A 27,220-nucleotide genomic window follows, 5' to 3' on the forward strand; every position below is an offset into this window, starting at 1 on the left:
GCCCAAGGGTTCCCCGCTCTCACTGTCTCACTGTGACACTTTCGTGTCTTTTTCTCTCCTGGCTGGTTCTCGGTCCGCGACCAGCGTTTCCGCACTCTCAGCGAGTCTAGACCTGAGGAAACAGCAGAGCGTTATTTTATAGGACCAACAATCACCCAATACTCGCCTCTCAGCCATTCAGAGAGGGGGAAAGTCCACATACCCACTTTCCCACCTCCCCGGGTCACTGCCATGACTCACATACGGTTGTTGGGCGACTGCCGCCCTCTTCCTGCAGCCCGTGAACACGCCAGCAGAGTCAGCACAGATCTCTCCCTGCTACAGACCGGAATTCCTATGATAATGATAATCCTATGTGTCAAGTCGAGAAAGTATTCTAGTATAGCCAAAACTACCTTGAGGGAATGTAAACCAACCAGAATGCCAATAAGGTCCAGTTTATGATAATTAGATCACACCTAATGTATATTATACAGTCATCCAGGGATCAAAAATTAAACATTAATATTACCACAGCAACCTTTTCATCTCAGATATATACCATTGCTGGAATCTACCTACTCATGCAACAGTTGTATTTGATATTCTAATTTAATGACATGTCCTTTACAACCATTGCATCCTTTCATAATTGTTATCACTGCCAATTAAGCCATGTACCAGCACACTTATTCTTGAAAGAATCAAATATCGCAGTATAGTTTAGGGTTTAACTGAGGATGCATTTCCAGGAATATTGAAATGTATTAATTATAGATGTGGCAACTGCCTTACCTCGTTGGATGGCTTATTGGCAAATAATCACAGGTGAGATTTATTGGGGAAATGCATCATTTCTGAAAAGGGGATTCTTCAGTGTCACTGTAACGTCATTTATTAAGGGTTCACATGGCCTGATGTAAAACGGTCATGATCCCAAGTAATGGGCATGTTCTGGTAAGGCTAGGTAATTTAAAAAAAAATAAAAATACACAGATATAAGTACTAGCAGTTCAACTGGAACGATAAATCAATGACAGTGAGAATGTGCTTGTCTTAAAAGAGCTACAGTGCATAGCATCTCCCTATACATAAAATACTGCTTACTGACACACTGAGCCATTAGTACACAACTACAAAGTAGTGGTAGAGAAGGCAGAGTCAGTGCTGCGCCTGGCAAATTTAAAACCCTGCTGACGTCAATTATAAGCATGGAGTAAATCTTAGAATCCAAATAAATACTGTTTGTGTTGAAAAACGGGTCTTATTGTTTAGTGAATGGCCAATGGTCCGAGGAAAAAAAAAAGCTGTTCATCTTTGTTTTTTTCTCCTTTCCTAATTTAGTTGCAGCCTACATTTAATAGGCTTGTGTTCAGTATTGTTGTCTGCAAGATTTCTTTTGTTGTAAGGTCAATCGATTTTTATTTTCTACAGCATCAATGTGGCTGGTGATTTAATACAATTGCATGCTGGTAATAGTATTAGAGACACAATGTGGTGCTTTCTTCATCTGTATTGTTGGGGGTAATTAGAGAAGTAAATTACTCCCCCCCCCATGAGCTGGAAATATCCTCTTTCCATAACCAGGTACACATTTATTTTTAAATGCCGTTTACATAAGTATATTATAATGTAGCGGGGGACTCTTGCTGTGTGACAGTATGATTAAATATCTCTTCACATGCACATGCACACTTTGTCATGTAGGAAATATGAGTAATTCAAACATGTACATATTGAAAAGAGTTCAAAAATGTAATTCACTGGGACAGCTATTATACATTGGTAATTGGGTTGCTTTTTAAATGTTGTCAGTTTTTTCAACATCTCATGATTTCTAGGGGGAATTGTACGCCGGTATTTTTTTTCGCATTGTAAGCTCTTGAAATAATATATCATCGTGATAAATGAAACCGTATGTTCTTTAAATCTCAAAATGAAAGCACATTCTTCATTTTCAGTTAATATTAATACATAATCAACCTCTGAACCCCCAAATTCCTTGTTTCGGAAGTAAAGACCACAGATCTTAAATAATTAATACATCATTTCCTGTTTTTAATTTATTTCTTGGCTTTCTGTTCCCTGGCACCTCTAGCTATATGTATTATTGAGGATACCATTATTTTTCTTTTAAATATTATAGAACTAGGATTCTGGAATGGTTTGCTGGGTCAATTGATTAAAAATCAACTTGAGAGGTACACATAATTTCAGCTTGATTGGTACATATATTTATAATCAAGTTTGCTGCCTACTCTGCCCCATGCTGCCCGAGGCTGAAACTAAAATTGACACTGCTAGACCAGCTGTCAGATGCTGTAGCTGAATTACCCACAACCTTATCTGAGCTGTAACCTATCCGTCGGTCTGCAGAAAGGTCATCCCCTACTAGTTTGAAACTCTTGTGTTCTGCTGCCTCTCTGTCCATATAGATGCTGTAGTGGCTCACACCACCAGTATCACAGTTCCTTGAATGCTGCAATGCACAGGAATGAAATCCCTACCTTTTGACAGATCTATTTCAGTTCCCTAAGGGCGCAGACTCTCGAGACCTCGTCAAAACATCCACTCTGTTATTAGACCCAGTTCCCCTGCCCCTGCAGTAATACATGAATATCCTACTTATGTTTTATTTATTTATTTATTTTATTTTTTTTTTTACTGTTACCTTGCGGTGCTACCGAATCTGTCATTGAAAGATGTATCTACTGTACATGTACATTATATATATATATATATATATATATATATATATATATATATATATATATATATATATATATATATATATACACACACACACACACACACACACTGTGTGTGTACCAGTCAAAAGTTTGAGTACACTTGCTGTTTTTTTTCATAGTTGACAGTGTTTTACGTAGTATACGTTTCTGTAAATACTTGTAAATGAAAACACATGTTACAATATACAAAATAAAACATAAGGAGTATCAAAGCAATGTTCAAGAAAATTGATAATTGTCTCTAAATCTTGGAGTCCTCAAAATAGCCACCCTTTGCCTTAATAACAGCCTTCCAAACTCGAGGCATTCGGTTAATAAGTTTCAGCAGGAAATCATCCGACATGTCTTCCCAGCTCTTCTGCAGCAATTCCCAGAGATGTAGGGCACTTGTGGGTAGCTTTGCTTTGACTCTTCTGTCCAGTTCATGCCATACAAGTTCTATGGGATTGAGGTCTGGAGACTGGGCAGGCCAGGTCATTAGATTGAGTTGTCCTTCACTTTCCTTCTTTGCCAGATAGTTCTTGCACAACTTTGAGGTGTGTTTCAGGTCATTATCTTGCTGAAGAATGAAGAACTGCCCAACTAGCCGTAATCCTGATGGAATGGCATGCCTCTGAAGTATGCTATGATAGCCATTGGGGTTGAGCTTGCCATGGACTTTGTAAAGATAAAGATCACCAACTCTGTCAACAGCAAAGCAACCCCAGACCATGATACTGCCTCCTCCATGCTTGACAGTGGGAACCACACATGCAGAACTCATGCGCTCACCCTCTCTGCGTCTTAGAAATACTCGGCGGTTGGACCCAACTCGTGCAAATTTTGACTCATCGGTCCATAAGACCCACTTCCACTCCTCAAATGTCCAGTTTCTATGTTGTTTGGCCCAGGCAAGCCTCCATTTTATTCTGCACTCTTAACAATGGTTTCTTTGCAGCAATACTTCCAGTTAGGCCAGCTTCACGCAATCTCCTCTGAACAGTTGATGTTGAAACATCTGTACTTCTACTAGCATTTAGCTGAGCTTGTATTTCAGGGGCAGTTAATCGCTGGTTTCGCAGACCTGTGACTTAAATGAACTTGTTTTCTGATTCTGAGGTCACCCTTGGCCTGCCTGACCTTGAGTGCCAGTTTTTTCAAATCTTTTGATGGTCTTGGCCACAGCAGTTACAGACACGTGCAAAGTTCTTGCGATTTGTCTTAAAGATTGACCTTAATTTCTTAAAGTAATTACATTAATCTTTTTTATTTGCTTAACTGAGCGTATTTTGTCATTTTCTGCTCCCTTACATTCAGGAATGACAAACTTGTGCCTATGCTACCAATATTTTGTAGTAATCATGGACCCTCACCTGTTAACAATAATTGGTGACAAAAGGTTAATTAGGTAACATGCTAGTTAACTCAGAGAACATCTAACAAAGACACTTTTGTACTTAGGCCAGTGTTCTAACATTGTGTTGTACACATTTCAGACTTTTAACTGACTTGGGCTTCAGACTGAAATCCCATGCTTTTGGTGACCATTTCATTGAAATTGACAAGATTTACATTTTCATTTAAAAATTAGATTTTTGAATGCAATTCACTTATGATTATCAGCTTATATAAGTACACATATCATATAATGAAATCTTAAGTGTTTATTGTGGTGGGAAAATTACATCTTATGCAATTTTATGTACTAACCTCTGAGCTGTTTGTTCTTGTGTTTGTTTAGCCTGTGTGACTTAAAAAAGGGATTATACCAATGTAATAAGAAGTTTGAAGGCTTATTTCTATTAAGTTTAAAAATTGAGGCTACTTTGATGTTATTACTGCTAAGACTGTTTTAAGCTTTCCACGCTCAGGGTTATAAGATTTAGGTATAATATAATAATAATGTGTTATTAACGGTAGTTGTTTGTGAAGATACATCCTCTTTCTTTTTGAAAGACAGGTGGCCCTTATAAGGAATGGAAAAGTACTGACATTTAGCTAGAGAGAGGAAGTTCTATTTTATAGCAACCGCCAGAGGCTTCCGTGGCACTTCACAGAAATGTCACTTTTATTTTAGGGGGCTTACAGTTTAACTAAGTTGCTATGATTGGTCTCATCTTAATCTTCCAAGTTGTTGCTGTCTGCTAATATTGAGTTAAGCTTCTGTGATTGGCTCGCAGCAACTGTAGGTTACAAGGTATATATTATGCTTACTGGCTTTGCGTAGAGCAGAACATTGCTCGGTTTCCTAACACCTGCGTGTGTTGAGATTGTTCTCGGGTTTGCAAACTATTAAACTTGTTTAGTCAAATTTGCTTGTCCTACTGAGTCTCTGTCTTACAGGAGTGTAAAGTATAAACTTCCATTACATTTATAGACAAGTTTATACAGTTAAAAACATAGATAATCATGAAAAACCTGGTTTCAAGCAGGTGTACTCAAACTTTGATATATTGTATCAGTTGATACACTTAATATGCAAATATGGAACTGTTTAAAAATCTGTGTTTCTAGTTAGTGATGTGGTCATGTGACTGAACTCACTCTACAAGTGGAAGCAACAGGGCAGGATTAGGGGGTAATGGGAGATGGAAAAGTCAAACCTGTGCTGAATTTAGAGGGAGTTTGGAAGTGTACCCATGTAAAACTTAACTTCTTTCTCCCTGTTTTCTGTTTAAACTTTTATTATTAATGGTTCATTAACTAATTATTATGAATACCGAATTAATCATGTATGTATGTGCTTTATTTCATCTGTAATGATCCATTAGGTAGTTGTTCTCCCAATCAAAAAAAAAAAAAAACCTGACAACCTTCTCTGGAGGCAGTCAAGTAATTGAATGAACAGTTGATAGTATTGAATTAATAACAAAATTAATCAATTGTATATTTATACTTGTGTATTGAAATGAAATGTTTTATTATAATGTACATGGCTGCTGGCATTTATTTTTGCTAGACACCTAAATGCATTATCTTCTTTTTCAGGTGACAAACTTTGGTGGGCAGATGAAAATTCAGCTCAGTTTGGCACTGTAAACAAGAAAGATGGGAGAAACCCAGTCATATTGCGGAATAAAACTGCAGGGGTGGTCCACATTAAAGTTTATGACAAAGATGGGCAAAAAGGTAACATTAAGAGTCTTCAGTCAGTTATATTCGTGGAGCATCTTTTAATCCATACAGTATGGTTCAGAAGTTTAAATACAGTGGATTTTTGGCCCTCAGTAGGGAAATATTGGCAGAATCATCTATATTAATGACAGGTCCATTAACAGTATTGCTGCAGATAACTTAAATGTTCCATTAGTATAAAAATGGCAATTAAGAAGTCTTTAAGGTAAATCGTTTTACTACCACTCCAAACTTCCTTAGACCAATTAGCCACTTCATTTATCTCTCCTGACGTCGACCACAGGGGAGTTGAGAGATGTCTCATTAGTCTACTTCAAATTAGCCCACGAAGGGGCTTCTGACTAGGCATCTGAGGGCCAAAAGGAACACAAAAGCTTGAGAGCCTGCTGTTAACATGCATAATATCGTCTCACTTGTTAAGATGTGTATGTTAAACCTTGAACAAACCATTCAACTGTGTACTTAAACACAGTTCTACAGCTGAAAATTATATCAGATCATTTAGGTTGATTTAAGATGCTTGATCTTGTCCACTGTCTTAACCTTTTTCAGTCCAATGTCGATGTCCCTAGTTGTTTTTTCTCCAGAAAAAGCAGAGAAAAGCTTCCAATGTCCAAGAGAGTGTGTATGGCTTGCAAAAGTATTCAGATCCCTGACCAATTCTCTCATATTACTGAAATACAAATGGTACATTGAAATTTCCTTCTGTTTGATATTTTATTTTTAAACACTGAAACTCAGAATCAATTATTGTAAGGGAAATATTTTTAAGAAAAATAAAAAACATAAGTTTGCATAAGTATTCAACCCCTGTGCTGTGGAAGCTCCCAGTTTGCACCAATGAAAGAAATTGCCCTAATGAGGACACAATTACCTTACCATTGGCCTCCACCTCTGAACCATTGAAGTTACTGTCACATTTTCAGGATAAAAACCCCACTGTTGAAGGATCATTGGTAAGGCTATGAATCTGAAGGAAAATGAAGACCAAAGAGCATTCTACAGAAGTTAGAGATAAAGTAATACAAATGCATAGATTAGGGAAAGAATACAAAATAATATCCAAGTGTGTGGATATCCCAGTGAGCACAGTTGAATCAATAATCAGGAAGTGGAAGCTGCATCACACCACCCCGGCACTGCCAAGAAAAGGCTGTCCCTCAAAACTCAACGCTCAAACAAGAAGGAGACTTGTGAGAGAAGCCACAGAGAGGCCAACAATCACTGTGAAGGAGCTACAGAGTTCAGTGGCTGGGAGTGGAGTAATGGTGTACGAGTCAACCATATCAGAGCTCTGCATAATACTGGCCTGTATGGGAGGATGGCAAGAAAGAAGCCGTTACTCAGAAAGTATCATCTGAAAGCACGTCTGGAGTTTGCCAGAAAGCATGAGAGTGACCCAGCTGTGATGTGGGAAAAGGTTTTGTTGTCAGATGAGACCAAGATAGAGCTTTTTGGCCAAAACTCAAAGCGCTATGTGTGGCGCAAACCTAACACTCAAGACACACCATCCCTACATTATGCTGTGGGGATGCTTCTCATCAGCAGGGACTGGGCATCTTGTTACAATTAAAGGAAAAATGGATGGAGCAAAATACAGGAAAATATTGCAGGAGAACCTGCTTCAGTCTGCTAAAAAACTGAAGTTTGGGAGGAAATTCACCTTTCAGCAGGACAATGATCCCAAGCACAAGGCCAAAGCAACATTGGAATGGCTCAAGAACAAAAAGGTGAATGTCCTACAGTGGCCCAGTCAAAGTCCTGATCTCAATCCCATTGAAAATCTGTGGCATTATTTGAAAATTGCGGTCCACAAGTGTCATCCAACCAACCTGAACAACCTGGAGCAAATCTGCCAAGAAGAATGGGTCAAAATCACTCCGACACTGTGTGCAAAGCTGGTACATACTTACCCCAAAAGACTTAAAGCTGTTATTGCAGCGAAAGGTGGCTCTACCAAATATTAATGTGTGGGAGTTGAATACTTATGCAAGCAAGATATTTCAGTTTTTTTATTTTTCTTAAAAATATTTCCCAACATAAAACCAATGTCACCTTACAATAATTGATTTTGAGTTTAAGTGTTTTAAAATAAAATATCGAACAGAGAGAAATTTCAATGTACCATTTGTAATTCAGTAATATGAGAGAATTGGTCAGGGGTCTGAATACTTTTGGATTCGGTGACTTTTGTAAGCCACTGTGTATATATATATAATATAATATATATAATATTATATATATAGTATATATAATATATATAATATATATATAGACTTGAAGTAAATTTGAAACTTTTGAACTTTGCCTATATTATTATTATAGAAAAAAGTATAATATTAAAAAGCAAAGGTTACATTTTACAGTAATATAATAATTATACATATTAAGCTTCATATTCCAGTTAAGGGCAATGCAACAACAAAAATATGACTGAACTAGCATTATAAAAAGTAAATTTGTTGCATTTCTTTATGAACAGGATGGTCTGCTAAATGAAAATATCAACATTGTATATGTTTTAGCCCAGGTCTTTAATGACTGATGGTTACAGCAGTGCAATCTGGTGGCATTGTTTTTTAAATGAAATGCCAATGACAAAGCAGGCCCATGAACCATTTGTCATTTAAAAGGGATTTTCTATTTAGTTTCTCTTTGTCTTTAATTGGCATCCCAAAGGTGCCTCAAGCTTTAATAGTTTTAATCCACCCTTTATAATTTACTGGACTTTATAAATGTAATTATAATTTAATTAAAAGGACTGTTTAACAGGTTTTACAAAATAATTTATTCCGGTGTACCTGGGAGGGATTGCAGAAGTGAATCATTTTGCATTTATTTTCATTGTACTTTAGACTGGAGAATAGGTAACACTTTACATGAACTGCCTCATTAGTTACAGTAAATACCGTACATGTGTACTTTCACATAATTACAATGTTATTTTGCATAGTTATAATGTACTTAATGTGTACATTGTTTGCACGCTATATGTAAGTACACAGTTGTATCAGAAAAGGGTTAAGGATAGGGTATGGAAATTAATGTAAAGTTTGGCCACAGAATGAATACCAGAATTATTTACAGTCAACATTTAATTTTTATTGCAAATCATTCTACACAAACTAGGAAAATAACACTTGATCACAAATTACAGCGTAAAAAATGTTGCATTCAATGATTGAGTTCCAGGCCCCATCAACAAACATGTAAAAAATCATAGCAGTGTGCTTAGAAGCTTTTTATTCATTTTATGATACAATTCTGAAGAATGTGAGACAGTATTTATACTGTAGATTATTAACAAAGAGACACAATCATTATCCACGCCTACATTTTATTTTGTTATTTCTTAAGCACCTGACACAAAATAGGGGTTAAGGGGAATAAAGAATTATTTAAGTTATTTTTCTGTTACTATGAGCACATCCATCTTCTTTCCATTTTCAGGTAGAAACCCTTGCCAGTTGAACAATGGCGGCTGCTCCCAACTCTGCTTGCCTACATCTGAGAACACCAGAACCTGCTTATGTACAGTGGGATATGACTTGCGAAATGACCGCATGTCTTGTGAAGGTAGAGAAAAAAACGACTTGAAGCTGAAAATTTGAAATGTGATAATCAAAATTGAGTTTATGTTTAATATCATGTGTTTTTATATGCATTTAAAGTATACACAGATTTTCTGTTTGTTTTGTAACAAGGTATTGGATCCTTCCTTATGTACTCGATTCATGAAGGAATCAGAGGGATCTCTTTGGACCCCAGCGACAGTATAGAAACTTTGATGCCAATAACGGGAACACTATTTGCTGTAGGAGTGGATTTTCATGCAGGTAGTTTAAGTAACATTTTTACAGTGATTGTTTTATGGGTGGTCATAACAGCCTTTTCTCTAAACACTTCTCCTTGCCATGTCCTTTTTTCTGTAGACGGAGAGCCATGGTTTTCGCGACATGATTTAACAGATTTCACCAAGCTAAATTCCCAGATTAAGTGCATGCATATAACCAGGGTAGTGCTGACCAGAAAACCATTCTTAAAAATAATAGTTAATGTGGTATGTTTAAAGTATACAATGTTTGTGTGCTTTCAGGGCTCTTTCAAAGCACTGTCCTCTGTTATTTATGCAGTATTTTTGGTTGGGAAATGCAGGTTTCTGATACAGCTTGTTTTCTCTGTAACTGCCCAATTTGTATATACACAGACAGTGTGCTCTTTTCAAACAGATACACCTAATGCATTGGTCTGCTCACTGGGTTGATTATTTTTGCCTTATATCATTATGTTCTTCCTGAATCATATGCTAAAAAATGTATTAGCAGGGAAAAGGTACATTTGTGTTGCCTTTGCAAACCCGGAATTGTACTATAAAAACATGCATAATAAAATAAATAACTAAACAATCAAACAACTCCCACACACATAGTCTATCCCCCACACACATAGTCTATCCCACACATACATAGTCTATCCCACACACATTGTATATCCCACTCACATAGGTTCCTACATTTGGTTCCTGAATTCACATTAATTGCTGATAACGAGGACTGTCATGAAAATGACCTTAGTGAAACATCCCTATAGTTATATGCTGTACACATTGCCTTTTTGGAAGTTCAGTGGAGAATTGACAGAGTGGATAATACAGTATTATGTAAACAGTTTATTCATCCCCCAAATGTCATTTCCAGGCACTCTTGGAAATCAGGGCTACCTCAATAGTACATCTATTCTGAACTCACTGACATTTCTAAAAAAAAAAAAAAAAAAAAAAAGGCTGACAGCATGCCCCTGTTAAATACACAGCTTTGGTGCTTTTGTTGTGTTGTCATTTTTTATATTGTTTTTTATCATCACGGTTGACTAGTGCTGATTTAAAACATTAAGCAAATCTGTTATCCCTTCTTAGAATTTACAATCATGCTATATCCTCAACCCAGATGATGCAAACTAAAATGAATGAACTGTAGAGCTATGCAACCTGTATGGGTGTATGAATGTAAAAGACTTAATGGTAATGCTTTCCATTACAAGCACTGCACAAATAAACATGCAGCCTTTTGTTTTGTTTCCATATTGAACAAGAGGAATAGTATTCCTAATCTATAGTACAAATGCATAATGCATATTTACTTAAACTATGATCCTCTCGACTTCACTTTCATTTAACACTTCTGATCTCTTCTGCTTCAGTTACCAGCGATATGAGAAAAGTGTCTCCATAACTAATGCACTTTTATATGATACAGGATAGTGTCAAAGCAGAGGAAAGAAATAGACGTTTATAAGATTATTTTCCTGTACAATCTTATAGCTTATGTTTTTCTTATGCAATTTGTTTTTCTTCTTTTTTCTTTTATTTCTTATTCTTCATCATCTATACACAGCCTGTGATTTATTCAGAAACAATGGCATTCACTTACATTGCTTGAGTGAGGAGGTCTGATTGAATTGCAGTGACTGTGTAAATGGCTAGCAGCGGTTTGCATAATTAAGCTTTTTGTTTATATTGTGGCATGCCACTTTTTTGTTATGAATGGCATGCCACTTGAAATACAGCATACCTGTGTATGCTATACAGCATGGCTTGTTTAAAATAAAACACCAAGATATGAAGAAATCTGGTGAGGAATTAAGAAAACATTCATCTAAAGAGCAAACAGAATAGACATGTGATGGAAAAAGACGATTACTGATTCTGTATCTTACACTTTGATGTGTGTGATTTAAATGTAATTCACCTTCTCCTATAAAACATTATATGGTAGAATATGGAGTGAAACTAAAATAGTAATTATTGATGTATTCAGTGGTAAAATGGTTGGGATTAAATCTTAAACATTTACTTCCATTTGTTCTATTGTGGTTGTTCTTTTTAACTTTTTTTGTTAAATCTTATCCCTATAATGGCTTGGTTAGAATCAATCAAACCACTTGTCTTGAAGATAGAACTGAGGTAAAGTATTTATCACACAATACATATTTAAACTGAGTACAGTTTACTTTTTTGCAGATAGTGGAAATGTTCTACAACATTAAACAGAGCTTGCACACCCTTGACATAATTAATCAGCAGTACTCTGCTCTACAGTGACAAGGATTAATGTTTCTTGTCATTTTGAATGACAACTCTTGAGTTTGCCATTAAATTAGATGATTTGTGTCAGTATTTACTCACTGACCTTATGTTATGCGGAGGTCTCTAGTGGCTTGCTTAGAACAGGACACACAAGCATTATCATGGCCTTTATTGATAATATAAATACATTATAGTAGTCCTTGATATTTGCTTCAAAATGTAACAATGTGCTTAGTGCTGGAGGGTAATTCTCAACCAGATTATTACTGCTGAAATTCAGGACGGAGCTGCACTTTAGTAGTTCAAACAATACTGCCTCTGATACATGTTTTATAATAACTTTAAAATGTTAAAATAATTAAACATTTCCATTGTTGTTTTGATTTGGACTTGAGAATGAATTTAGTCAAGAAATGCCAGTTACTGATCTGCCTGCATATGACTTATCCGAATTGCCTGTAACGGTAAGAAACAACAGTTATCTAAAAAGACTGCTGAAAAGAGCCCATAAACAGGGTTTGAAACAGATCCCTGTCGATTCATAGGCTGTTGACAGTGAAAGTAAAAATCAGCCAGATGAAATAATCCCTGAATAGATGAATTGATTAAATACAGAAAATGTACACATTGTATTGCTATTAATTTTAAACTTTGAACTTTTTACTGGTGCATTTGTCATGAATAATGATATGGTTCAGGGGTTTCACAAAAAGCCTTAGTCAGTATTACTGCATCAGTAGTGTAAGGGCATGTTCACATTCATCTCTGATTTCTTTCATTATATAGGTCTCCAATGTGCCGTTTTGAAAAAAAATCTAATGTTTATGTAAACATGTGTTTTTATATTAAACATGGTTTATTATTTCATCATACCTAATACTAAGTCAGCTATATCTCCAAGTGCATACCATACTTTCAGATTCTCTTGCACTTTCTTGTCATTTCACCTGGAGGGTAAAATTGTCCTCATCCCTTCAATGGCCTCTAAACCAACCTACAGCTTCCCCTGTTGACTGGAATGCCTATAAACAGTAACATGGTTTGACCCAGGAGACACCGCTGAAGTGTAATGACCCATGAAATGCAAATATGACATATTTCCTAAGAATAAGGCATGAACAATTATAACTTCATTTAACCTACTTTAGTACCATATTTCATGTTACTGTATAACATGTGTTTGTTTTAAAACTGCTCATGAGAGACCTGTGTAGCTAATGAAAGTGCAAAACACATACGATTATTGGAATTATTTTGTTAGACATAATCACTGTAAACCATATGAATGTGAACATATTGACATAATAAGATTACTGGAATAAATAGGTTTCACCCACTGGAACATTTAATGAACTGTACAGGATATGCAGCCGCATCACATTTGACGATGCTTTTCAGTACATTATGGATGTTCAGTACTGTGAAATGACAACATAGTTATAGCAGGGTTTGTAGGGTGCTATTTATTTTTTTTAATTGTTTTTTTTTTTATTTAATTTTATATTTCACATACAGAAAATGACACAATCTATTGGACAGATATGGGTTTAAACAGAATCAGCAGAGCTAAGCGAGATCAGACATGGAAGGAAGACATCATTACCAATGGTGTTGGGAGAGTAGAAGGGATTGCCGTTGACTGGATAGCTGGTAAGCCTTTTTCAACTGCATTTCCAATAGGATAGAATCTAATCCTTTTGAAAGGATATTGGGAGTTGCAGTTTACTAGAATTCTGGTTGATCTGCTGGAAGTTCCCCATCACAATTTCAGAAAGGTGCAAAAACATTATTTAACAATCATAATGGGATTGTACGTGTTTGTTTTTAAGAGGAAATAAAGGATTGCTTATCATTCATTTCAACAGATGTTCTTACTGTTCAAAGTGAGCATCTCAGCCACTGCACATAAGAGCCAGCTCATTTGCACAAGCAGTTAAAGTCTTTCCTGCAGCGGTCAGTTTCCATAATGGCAGCCTGACTGTTTTGTATAAAGATGCACTTTGATTTTACATTGGGATAGTGTTCAACAGCTAAGTATTTATTTATTTATTTTTTCAAATTCTATTTCTAAAGGTAACATATATTGGACTGACCACAGCTTTAATCTCATTGAGGTTGCAAGACTCAATGGTTCATTCCGTTCTGTGGTCTTATCTGATGGACTTGATCAGCCAAGAGCTATTGCTGTGCATCCTGAGAAAGGGTAATGTACATTATTATTTTCTAAAATAACTGTTTTGTGACAAGCTTTTTAATCCTGTAATGCCCATTTCTGTATGACATATTATATGTCACTTAGCCAGCACTCCTCAGTATTTTTTTTTTAAAATCCAGCCTCACAATCTAGAATTGCATATGCAGTACATTGTATTGTTGGACAGCAGGGAAAAACGGGTTTTACAAGAAATGGAATCTAGTTCACATAAATAGTCATTTTTTCTCATTTAAAAAATGCTTGAACATAGCAGGGTTCTTACTTTTATTTCTAGCGATGATTCCGAAAATATTATAACTCACTTGTTATGTAACGAGAAACAGATTCTGCAAATAATTACCTCCTATAACACCATTTAAAGGACCATCTAAAAACATTATCCTTATTTTCAGGTGGTGCTTATTAGTATTGTAGCTTTTTCTTAAGTTTTCTACATTAAAACACGTTTGAGAACTTAAACCTAATTACATATTTTTTCAGCACTACACTGCAGGAACTGGGCTTCAACTAGATTATCAGCTTCTGTTGATTAACTGGACATAGAATATCTGCTTTAAAAAAAAAGTTCACACTGGCACAATAACAGTTGATGTGATTGGCTGTAAAATATGGTTCAGTGTCTGAACACTGAAAGAAATAAAATGCACATTTGCTACAGCAGACTTAAGGCTTCTGCTGGCCACATGATTAATGAATTTCTTGCTGGAACAGGGCTTTTCTCAGCAATGAAATATGTTTTAATAAATAGAAATACACAGGTGTGCATGTTGTTATAAATGAGCTATTGTTGTGTAGTGTTTTCTACACTAACATATCAGAATGCCAGTGAGGGGATGAGTGTATATCAATTTGTTAAGAATTCTAAATCAGTGACTTAATATATAATAATAATAATAATAATAATAATAATAATAATAATAATAATAATAATAATAATAATAAAAGATAAAATATTGTCCATTAAACAGTTTGTCCCAATTTAAATATAGAAGAATATAATAATTGTATATTTTCAATGCAAAGATAAATGGAATGCTATTTATGCTGTATGAAAGTGCAGACTGCTGGAGAGTCTTAGAAACACCGATGTCAAATCTCAATCCGACTTACAGGTGCACTGATATATTTGTGAATGTCAATATATCAGTTAAACAATAAATACAAGGAATGATACCAACAATACTAACTACAATTTCTTCTTTATATTGCACTATTTGATACCTCTGTCAAAAGTATGCATGCATTTTCTTTTTTTAAACAGCACAGTGTATGTTGATGAATTAGAAAACGACTGAGTGCAAACAACCAATCAGCTTTCAGATCTAGTGGGCTTCTATTTTTCATAGAGGCCCGCTGGAACGTTGAAGTGCTTAACCGTGAATTGCATTTTAAAATCAATCCACACATAAATACCTGCAGTTCCCCTTAACATTCTAATCTACAACTATTCTGATCACATAAAAAGCTACTTAAACATACTTTCTGACGCTGGTCTAGAGACAAGGGAAATCATGTCTGTGACAGAACATTGTATGAAGGTTCAATTCGCAGCTACTGGACAGCAAATCGAGAGGGAAGACACGATTGGTCCACAATTCTGTCATCAGCTGGATCCAAACAACACCCTCCCTCAAATCCATCCAGTCAAAATCCCAACCCTGTTTCAGTTCTTTCGCACCAGCCAATCCACTCCCTGCCTGCTTGAATAACATCACGCCTCCAATAACAAGTTTCGAGTCCAATTCAATACTACACGGACTATTCAACAGTTGTACATGTCCTGATAAATTATAATAAGAAAGAGTAAGACCCCAATAAATAAATATGTTAGAAATTATAATAATTTTATAATAATAATAAAGTTTTCTCTACGGGTATAGTCATTTTTCTATTCTAATTATGTTAGGGACTATTTTCCTAAGCGGAATGTTACCTGGCGAAATATCAGAAGTTCAAGGTAAATATAGGTTTTAAAGTTTTTTTAAAGAGAAAACAAAAAAATTAATTGTTTTCTAATAATGACAGAGCCCTCTCGAAGCGAGCTGTACTATGTGGTAGATGACCTTGACTTTCATTAGCGCCCTCGCCTATGGCTCGAGATGCATAACTCCAGTCACGATCATCTACCACACGATAGAGCCTGCATGGACGGGCTCTATCACTTAAATAATTTACAATATTAAGTTATCTCACAGGCACACCGTTTCATAATTTTGCATTATCTCAAGCATCATCTACTGTAGGTACACATTTCATTTTTTGAAATATGTTTCTGCTCAAGTCAGTTAAACATTTAAAGGTGGGTAAGTGCTCTTTACTCCAGCTTCTCTATACATCATAATGATTCTCATCCAGCAGATACATCAGTGCTATTCTCTGCAGGCAAATTAAAGAAAATATATGGGTGTTTTTGTCTAATTAGCGCATTGTTTTTCAGTTCAAGTGGATCATTATTATTGAATGAATATGAAAAATCTTCTTAACCTTTCAGATCATCTTAACCTTCTAATTAATTGGACATATTGTGTCATTTTCTGTTTGTTCTGCAACAATATGTTCTTCGGAACGAATAACAGTGTTAATTACTGTATTGTACATGTTTGGATTCAAATCTTAGGTATGGCTTGTGTTCTAATTACCTGCCATTAATTATTCACAAAAACAATGACACTTTAGCAAGAAATTAAAAGTAAGCAATTTAATAAAACAAAGAACAGCAACTGTGTTTAATGCACTGAGCTCCAGTTCTGTCTAGGTGGAAAAAAAGGTGCACTATTACCACCCAAAACATATAGCTAGCATAGTAACCTTAAGAACAGTGGTATAGATTTATGTTCAAAATAATTGCTTCATGCAAGATTCATACCTCATACTTTTTTTCAGCAGCAGACTGGAATTTGAATTTGACTGAATTAACCTCATGTTTTCTCCCTTAAACTTATGCTAACTAGACCTATCTTTTGTCAGGGACTTTGACTTTACATAGTGTATACTCTGATGCATAGCAAATTATAACTCATTATTAACCTTCGTTAGGTCCTTTGGAGTATATTCTTTCATCCAAGCTGGATATTTTCAATTAAAAAGCGTGTGTGTTTTTAACTCTGTGGCTTACGTAATATGTTTTCAGCTTCAAAGTAAAAATGAGTACTGTGTTTGGATAGTATGGTATTTAGCTATATAAATGCTAAATAGCCCGTCAATATACCACATTGTGCATGACAGTTTTAGATATAAGGGGTGCTTGAAAGTAGTTTTAAGGAAACCCAAACAGCTCAACAGACTAAAGACCAACATTTAAGTCCCCTATAAAGTTAGTATATGACAGCTGAAATAACATGGCACAACTTGTTTATTCTGAACACAGTAAAACAAAGAAATTACTACAATTAGAACACCCTTTTTGACCTTAAACAGAAAATGATGCGTTAACTTTTTAACCTTTGAAAACACAACAAATGACCATGCATAATTCCCAACAAAACATAAGTCAGACTATGCTAATAGACAAATTAAATTATAACAAACTTAAAAAATACATTATTAAAATGTAATATTACAGTTACTTACCTATAATCAGCGGTCTAGATAAGCGGTTTAAGTTCAAAATTAAAATACGCACTAAATTTAAATGTATTGCGTAAAAATATGCTTACAAGAATACAATATCTTCAGTTACTAGGAAACAGTACACAAGAAAACCCAACAAAACAAACATTATCCAATCCCTTGCTAGCCCTGTTGTCTTTGTGGCCAGTCATAGTAAAGAAAAATTCGAAGCTACACGGGTTGATTGTAAACACCCCAGTCCATCTACAAATCCAAATGGAACCGTCAGAGGCAACCGCTAAAAAAACGTGCCTAATATTGAACAAACTGTTTTATACCTTATTAATGCATTTTCTTATTTTATTTATGTGTATGTTTATATTGAAGTTGTAACATGTTCACTTTGTTTAAGAATTTAATATTAAAATGTAAGTAATGTAATTAATTTGCAAAAAATGTGAGCTGAAAAAGAACCTTGTAGGACACACTCGTGGTTGTACAGTAGTTCAAAGTAACACTGCAGTTAAAATGCCTACCCCATTACCATTAAAGATTGTACAGTATTTATTTTATTATAAATTACTCATGACTTTTAGGGAATGTTGCATTTAACTCCCTGAAAATACATTTTACTCACAGTGTTAAAATTAGAGGGCAAGTTACTCCCAGATCCAAAACCTTATGTGGAGCGCTGCCTGTAACCTTTATGAAAGGATAGATTTGCCAATGATTTTGTTTGTATAATTCTATTTTCTGTTGGGCCTTGTATATAATACATTGACAGAGTAATACAGTTTTTGGAGGATAGATGTTTAATCTCTGCCCCAGCGAAGTTTCCTGTACAGTCTACTAATTCTAACACTTAATTTCTAAATGATTGTATAACACAGGTACATGTTCTGGACAGAATGGGGCCAGATCCCCTGCATTGGAAGAGCACGTTTAGATGGCTCAGAGCAAGTGATATTTATTAGCTCGGGTATTGTCTGGCCTAACGGGATCTCAATTGACTATGAGGTAAGTAAATAAATAAATAAATAGAAATAGAAAAATGAGACTTGTTCTGCATTTTAGCAGATGTTTGATCTTCAATAATACTTTAACAACAAGCTGCATTATCCTTTGAGCTTTGATTTTTGTTAATACAATGCTTCAGATAAGAAAATGACCCACTGAAGTTTCTTTTAAAATTGCATTCTAGGAAAATACATTATACTGGTGTGATGCACGCACAGACAAGATAGAAAGGATCAACCTTGAAAGTGGAGAGAGCCGAGAGATTGTGCTGTCGGGGAGCAACGTGGACATGTTTTCAGTGGCAGTCTTTGGGGCTTACATCTACTGGTCTGACAGGTAATTTATTTTCCATAAATGTTAAGAGTCTCAAAACGTTATTGCAGAACCAGCTGCTGTACCCTTGTAGGATTGGCCACTCCCTAGCAAGGTCACAATAAGAATCCCGCAAAGCCTTGTAATTTCCCTTAGAAAAGATACCTTTTTATTTAAATCTTGCGTAACTCAATGTCAATGACAAGGGCAGATTCCTTCACCTTCTGCTGGGCCAGCTGTCTACTGTATTTTAATGAGTTCTTTGATTTGAATTAGTCGAGGGCCATTGACTATCTCTTAAACTTTTTGTGTCTTGTATGTGGCAGGGCACATGCCAATGGCTCCATCAGAAGGGGCTTCAAGAGTGATGCTACAGATGCCTTGACCATAAGAAGTGGCCTTGGGATAAACCTGAAAGATGTGAAAGTCTTTAACAGAGCCCAAGAGAAAGGTGAAGGCTTAGTTTAATGGTGTTATTAATCCTTGCCATGACACACATCATGTTATAACTACAAGTGGGACTATTAAAGAATGCTAAATGTATGCTAAAGCTTTGATATGGTTAAAGGTATAAGAGGTGTGAGAATATAACGTGGTTTCATTGGCCAGAATTTTTTTTATAAATTGAAGAGATTCATATGTCACAAAGGTTTCAATTCACCCTTATGGAAAAAAACATATATTTTTAATATATGGTAGAAAATTATGATCCTTGTATTTTCATATATCAAAATTGGCCCCTTTTTTAGGTTTTACTCATAGTCAAACTGATAAAAAGGTATTCACTTTTCCAGCCGTACTTAACCCTTACAGCACTAACCCTAGGATTTGATTTATAGTCTGATAGAAATGACAGAACCGTAAAATTGTGTACTAACAAGGTTTTTTGCTGAAATTAGTTCTTCAGGGCGTCCCAATTAAAATTCCAATGGGTGCCCAGTTGGCATCCTTAAGCATTTTATTTAATGTAAGACAATGTGATTTGTAATTATCAGTTATAAGTCTATCAAAAAATGCTTATTTCAGTTTTTACATGATATAAAACACACAGCTCAAAGTTATCTATGATTTTTATTATGCCATTAACAATGTCAGTTCTTATAATTATATAATTATACCATGTATTAACACATAGGTAATAAAAACATTCACTTTTAGGGTGTAAAAATAACTTTTTGACAGTTATACCAGTACTAAAATACAAATTACTGGTACTGAAAAACCTATGTCAACCACAGTAAATATTAGAAAATAATTAATTCCCACACATTATTTCTTAAATGTATTTTTCTAAATGATTTATTTTGTCATAGAGAACACTTTAAGTATGCTTATTACTAGAAAAAAAAGGTATATGTTGCAGTATAAATAATAATGATCTTTATATAGCGCCTTTCATAGTGGACCACCATCACAAAGTGCTTTACAAGATACGAGACTAGGGTATGTGAACTATGCATCAGCTGCAAAGTCACTTACAACATCATCTCACCCCAAAGATGGAGCACAAAGAGGTGACTTGCTTAGGGTCACACAATGAGTCAGGGACTGAGCTGGGATTTGAACCAGGTACCTGCTAGTTAGAAGCCCCTGTCTTTAACCACTGGACCACACAACCTCCTAGAGATGTCCTTTCTGTTATGGATTTTTTGGATTTTTTTTGCTCGTTTAACATGGTTCGCTGCAGAGTCATTGATTGGAGGAAGGGTTTTGATTTTGGGAGGTTCCTTCTTTTTACTGAAGATCTGAAAAGTAAAGTCAGTGCTGGTTTTCATGACATTGTCTTCTTGGGCATTGACCTCACACAGTTGCTCCAAATTTGTCCTTTTCTGAATGGGTAGGACAGAGTCACACCCTGTTAGGGCATAAAGAGGTAAGAGATCCTTGCATGTGTCCCCTAGTTTTTGAGAGTTTTCATTGATGTTGATGATACTTCCATCATGCTTCTGCATATTAACCTAGGCGCCAATTTTGTGCTTCCAAATAAAGAAGACCAGAAGCACAAAGATGTCCGTATCATCAGACACCACCTGAAAGTGTCTTTTCAGCTCAAGAAGCATAAGTATGTAACTGATGATGATAATAATATGATATCTTTATTTGATCACCATCACAAAGTGCTTTAAAGACGTAGGTTGAACTGTGCAATTACAATATGACATTGATTAAGGGATTAAGGTTAAGGGATTTGCTCAGGGTCATACAGTGAGTCAGTGAGTGACAGGGTGGGATTTGAACTGATGACTTTATGGTTACACTCCCTGGACATAAATCACTGGACCACACTGCCTCCTGATGATGTTCATATCTGCCTCCTTGTGGTTGCTCCTCACCTATCAGGTGAAGTGTAGGTGACCTGTGTTCTGTGTTGCAGAGGACTTTGATCAGTTGGACCTTGTTCTAGTTACTTTTCGTGATGACTTCTCTGGTAGCCAGTGGAGTGTCCTTGTTAAGAGTGTGGTGCTGTGGTACTGTACCACCTGAATGCCTTGCTCTTTCATGTGATTTTGTAGATCCTAGCAGATATTAGTCAAAGATGACATATGTGTCATGTGGCCTGGAGAAAGAGTGACAGAAGATTTCTGCAAGGTGGCGTACCCATTTTGGGTTACAGCGTGTGATAGTGCCTTATTGCCATCAACTATTTCAACATCCGCAGCCTGAGTGATGTTGTTGCAAAGACAGCTAGCTTGGTTAGCAGGATGGATTTTGTCCCCCTTCCTCATATCATCATACTTGTCAAAGAAAGAAGGTGGCAGTGGTGAAAGCTCATACTGGAAAATGTGTTGTAATTTATATCTCTCTTCTGCGAGATGACTAGGAGACAAGCATACAACATGTTCATTTCTTACTTTGAGGCTTTTCTTTGATGCTTCCTTTGTAGTGACTTTCTTTTTCAATAGGGAATGAAACCCTTCTGGCAATGTTGATAAGTATTCTGCAGCCATTGTCTGGCCAATGGTGAGGGTATCGTCCACATTGACAGTTTCTGGTGCAACACGACCACTCACAACATTGATGAGTGGATCATCGGGTTGTGTGGTGAGAGGATTGGTGTGCTTTGTGACAACACAAATGATGACATTTCTATCTGAAGCATCTAGCTATTTTCTTCTCTTCCCTTCTTCTTTGTGTCTTGATTTCTGAGTCATACTCATCATCCAGTTCCTCGTTTTGCATCTTAGGCTGTTGCACAGATGGTGAGACAAAGTCCATGCATCCCCTTGCTCCGGGAGAGGGTCTTTCCCACAAGTCCACCTTTCATCTTTTCCATAGCGTATGTAAGTGTTTTCCAAACTGGTCCAGAAAGAGGGAATTCTACAGTCCCCCATGCTGACGGCAAACATACCATTGGATGTAGAGAGCATAGTTCCAGTGACTGTATTGATGGAGAAACCAATTACCCTTTTTCTCAGCTCTGAGATACAAGTGCAAAATGAAGACTGGCTTAATCACAATCTACCCAGAGGCACCCGGTACATGACACACAAGCATTTTTCAGTAACTTCTAAAACTAAGCATAATATTATGCTCTGAAAAACATTTGTAAAGGAGCCTGGAAATATGCAGATAATTAAATGAACAAAATCATTCATAAAATATGAATACCTCTTGAGTGTTTTCCACAGCCTGATGAGGAGACATCCAGTATTTAACAGATCTTTGTAGATACCTCTGTCTTGAGCCATAACGTTCGCAACAGACTTTTTGAATCGCAGAACTTCATCATATGAAATTATGTATCCGCTTCTGTGGAGAATATCGGTCAGCTCCCTTGATCCACAGCAAGCCCAAGTCTTGTTTGATTGAAAGTTCTAGTCATCAGAGATTGGATTGACTGGGCTAGACAGAGATTCTATTGTCACAGAGCCAGATGACACCAGGCCACTAACCAGACACAAAAGTGTACTGCTTGTAGCTTGAACTGCCTTCTCGAAAGTAAAATTGCTGATGTCATAAGTTTCACATTTAGATTTTTTTTGGTTTGACCTGCTCTGAAATTGTCTTTATGACATCTGAGACAGGGTTACTGTCATTGGCTGTCACTAGTTTCAGAGTCTCTGGAACATGCTTTCACAGGCAGAGCAGACTAGCACATCTGTCCACCCTCATCACAAGTAGACTCTCTCCAAAATGTCTCTCAAGCATTTGTAGTCTGTTCTTCCTCTTGGGAGCTCATGTCTGCATCTTTGGGTAACTGTACACTGTCACGCGGGTCAATGTAACCCAATTTTTTTTTTAATATAATGTAAGCTATTCTGTTATTTTTGTAAATGCAGCAAACAAGACACGCCACCACCTCCTCCTAGCACACATGTTTTTTTATTTATTTTTTTATTTCAAGCTTTTGTTTGTAGACTGACTATGAGACAGAGATTGCTATGACAGTGGATTTGTCAGGATGCCAACTCAGTGAAAGCCTAGTTGCTTATTTTTCAATGTCCCTGGTAGACAACAATCCTTCCTTTTGTTCCACAAATGCAACTGGGAATATATCAGAAGGAAATATTTAATCTTGAAAGTAGTCATTTTGATTGGAATACGACAAGCTACACTCAGATGCATACAGCAAATTGAAATGACAGGTAGGATAACAACTTATGTGCCTAAAATTAAACATATTTTATATATTCTTTTTTTATAGTACTTTTAGAAAAAAAAACACATTTCAGTCTAACAGGTTTGTATATACCAGTTTACATGTTTTTACACAATAGTGTTCAATGGAACTTCATCTGTGTTTAAAACACAGCTCCTGGATGCAGGCACAGTCAGCTGGCAAACGCGTACGTTCATCCATAGAGTACAATGCAGCTGCAAACCTGAAGTAGTGTTATATTTTATGTTTATGTAGTATTAGAAACAATGATTTCAGCTTTATAGTTTTGTGTGTACATACCTGTTCCTTCTGAAATGTGTATTTTATTATATTTTTTTTCATTGTTTGTAGTTATGCTGTATATGTGCTCATTATAAAAATAAAGCATTTTATGTTTAATTTTCCATTTAAATACGGTGTTTCTGCAAATGTTATATATGATGTTCATGAATAAAACTTTATTTTGTATCCGATAGCATGTCTTTAAAAATGTATGGGTCAAAATGACCCACGTGGCGGTTCTAGGTCATTCGAAAATCCGGCGGTTCTAGTATTAACTCTGTTTTGGGGGTCTGTCTACTGGACTATTATGAAGATGGTGCATTTAGAACAGCTTTTAAAAAGTTTCAAACAACAAAGAGCTGTGATAACTGTGTGCAACTTTTTATGCTAACACTGCATAACATGATATTTTGTGCTTATTAAAAGCTGCTATGGGACTAGGGTAACTGGATTCTGCTGGACATACAGCCCTGCATAATGGGATTTTCAGTCTATATAACTGTCCTCTACACCTAATTTGAATAATAGTCTATGGCTCGCAATCTCTTGACCCAATTAAGACTTTCTATTATATGTCTCAGCCTGTCTAGAGCTGTGGATCATGGTAGAGCATGGGATTGTTGTTATATCCCTGCTTCTCTCACCTTGTCACACACACACTCTCTCTTGATAACCCTACTTTCAGCCTCAGTCAGTGTTTCTCAAAAGCTACAATATTTCACATGAACATAAAACACAAATATATTTAGCATTATTCCATTAAACTAAATAATGAACATGTCTGCATGAAAAAATAATATTATACCTTCCATGCAATTTAAAATTATAATTAACACTACTGCATCGATTTCTGACCCCTACTTTTGAAAAGATTCAAATGATATGGTCCTGTGCTTTTGCACACCAGAATCTATGTCTTATACTGAAGAAATAACAATTGGCATAAGTATTAGTACGTTAGATTATAATCTTTCCCTTTTTTTGCTGCATGCAATTATTTTGTAAACATTTTGTAAAATGTGTTCTAAAAGGGGTCTGACCATTATGCTACACGAAATTCTGATAAATGTACACTGGGGATAGACAGATTACTTGAGTCTGCACTACTGTCAGCTTTTTATCTGTCTACAAGCATGAAAATTCAGTTTAGAAAATGGGTGAAAATCTTGATAGAATACAAAAAAACTTGAGTCGGAAACAGATTTATTGTTCTGTATCTGCTGTGATAGCTTTATAGTTTAGTAATAAGATAACACTTCATTGTTAGCCTGAGATGGATGTATTCCAGTTTAACAAACCATGTTTCATGATGTGTCACTGTTTACTTTTTAATATTATAGATTAAACTGGAGGAATGCACAGTCTTGTCTTTCCTATGATAAATAGTTTATCTATAGCTAGGATGTGAGAAAATGCATGGTACTATACCTTCGCTTAAAATATTTATTGCAACTAGCGTGCAAGGCATTGCACAGAGAAATATAATTCTCAGCCTGCAGTTCATGCCTCAGATCACCAATGTGGAGATATCAGGATCACTGTTTCAAAATCATGGGACCATAAAGGTCAAGGCAGCAATTCTTGTGGGCCCCCATCAAAGACTGGCAACTCAGCATCACAAGTATTCAAACCTACAAGGTCTTGAGCACATAACTCACCATATATGCCACACACCAGTGCCTTTGCTACATAAGACATTGGAGGCATTAAGATCTATTTAACTTTGATGGATTTTAGGGTCCCTGAGTGACTCCCATGGTAAAGCACAGCTGTGTAGTGTGCAGGGTAAATCATGCAGTCTTTGCTGAGGATTCCAAAGGGATTGCCGCATTGACTTTGGAATTTTTGTGGGTTAGAGAGGCAAAACCTGCAGGAACTGTTTCTCCTCATAGTACTATAGTGGGCACTGATGGCCAGGCCCTACTGACCAGGACACCCTCTGACCTTATTTCTCCTGCACTGCTGTGGGCAATTGCTGCAGTGATGGAATTTAAATGGACATTGTAAATTAGAGAGAACAATCAGGGGTAAAATAAACATTTTTTTTGGAGGGAATTCAATTGCCCCTAACATTCTTATAGCCCTAGTGATGACATAGCTTTCTCTGGAATGTTTGATCACTGAATATTCCCAATTATAGATTTACAGGACACTAAATTATGTGATTAGTATATTTTGGATGTCAGCTGATTTTTGATAACACTAATAATGTTACCAATATAGAAAAATGTCAGCAAATATGTATGTTATAACGATTATAAAAAATACATTATGCATACATTTCAACACAAAATGGAGACAGGATTAAAATAGGAGTTTATTATAATCCACTAGTTAGACAGCTATTAGCATGCATTAATATGTTTCTTTCCTACAGGTACGAATGCTTGTGCCAAGAATAATGGTGGCTGTCAGCAGCTTTGCTTCTATCTTGGAAATGGGCGGAGGACCTGTGCTTGTGCCCATGGCTATCTCTCTGAGGATGGACTTCATTGTCAGAATTATGACGGCTACCTGCTGTATTCTGAGAGAACCATACTGAAGAGCATTCACCTTTCAGATGAGGCCAATTTAAACTCTCCAATAAAGCCTTGTGAGAACCCTGCCTATTTTAAGAATGTCATAGCTCTTGCCTTTGACTATAGCCAAAGGGTAAGAGGAACTAATCGCATCTTCTTCAGCGATGTTCATTTTGGGAATATTCAGGTTATCAATGACGACTGGACAGAGAGACGCATCATTGTTGAAAGTAAGTACATGTTACAGATGCATGATTTATAATTACACTGTCAACTTACTTTAGGATTTTATAGTACTATCAAACAGAGTTTCTGCTACAGAGAAACTCTGCAAGAATGAAAAAGAATGAATTTGAAATCAAAGGGAATTCATTGGTAAGCTTATAAAATGCTAGTGATACCAGTTGAAGATGTCTTGCTGTCTATTAGCCTTGATTCTTTTTTTTTTCTCATCCACCTTTTACATGGAGTGGGGTTAAGCCGCTTTTGTTGAATTTCAATTGGCTTGTAGTAAACAGCAGAAGCTTTAAATAAGACAGTGATTTAATCATCTGATTTTTTTTTTTAATATATCAGTAGTAATTCTCTAGTAGGAATACTCACATAACTCCATATCTAATTCCTACCAATCTGGGAACTGTGTGGTAACCTCTTGGCCATTGTATTGGTTCCCACAAGACTTCTGCCTGATTGTTTGTTTTTTTTCTTCGTGTTTTAAAGCCAAATTATTTTCCATAAATCGATGACCAGCTGTGAAAAACACGTTACTGGCCAACCTGTTTTAATGAGCAAATCAGA

General features: G+C 36.1%; 1 protein-coding gene across 1 annotated transcript in view; it reads left to right on the plus strand.

The window, feature by feature from the left end:
* lrp1bb (low density lipoprotein receptor-related protein 1Bb) overlaps positions 1 to 27,220 on the plus strand; it is a 348,887-nt gene that overhangs the window by 219,937 nt on the left and 101,730 nt on the right. Inside the window, exons 32-40 of the mRNA XM_041264893.1 lie at positions 5,697 to 5,837; positions 9,294 to 9,419; positions 9,548 to 9,679; positions 13,444 to 13,578; positions 14,002 to 14,131; positions 18,583 to 18,709; positions 18,894 to 19,045; positions 19,348 to 19,472; positions 26,281 to 26,652. Coding sequence (XP_041120827.1) covers positions 5,697 to 5,837; positions 9,294 to 9,419; positions 9,548 to 9,679; positions 13,444 to 13,578; positions 14,002 to 14,131; positions 18,583 to 18,709; positions 18,894 to 19,045; positions 19,348 to 19,472; positions 26,281 to 26,652 — 1,440 coding nt within the window. The remainder of the gene's footprint in view (positions 1 to 5,696; positions 5,838 to 9,293; positions 9,420 to 9,547; positions 9,680 to 13,443; positions 13,579 to 14,001; positions 14,132 to 18,582; positions 18,710 to 18,893; positions 19,046 to 19,347; positions 19,473 to 26,280; positions 26,653 to 27,220) is intronic.

This window comes from Polyodon spathula, chromosome 11 (genome assembly GCF_017654505.1).
Source record: "Polyodon spathula isolate WHYD16114869_AA chromosome 11, ASM1765450v1, whole genome shotgun sequence".
Classification (NCBI taxonomy): Eukaryota; Metazoa; Chordata; class Actinopteri; order Acipenseriformes; family Polyodontidae; genus Polyodon; species Polyodon spathula.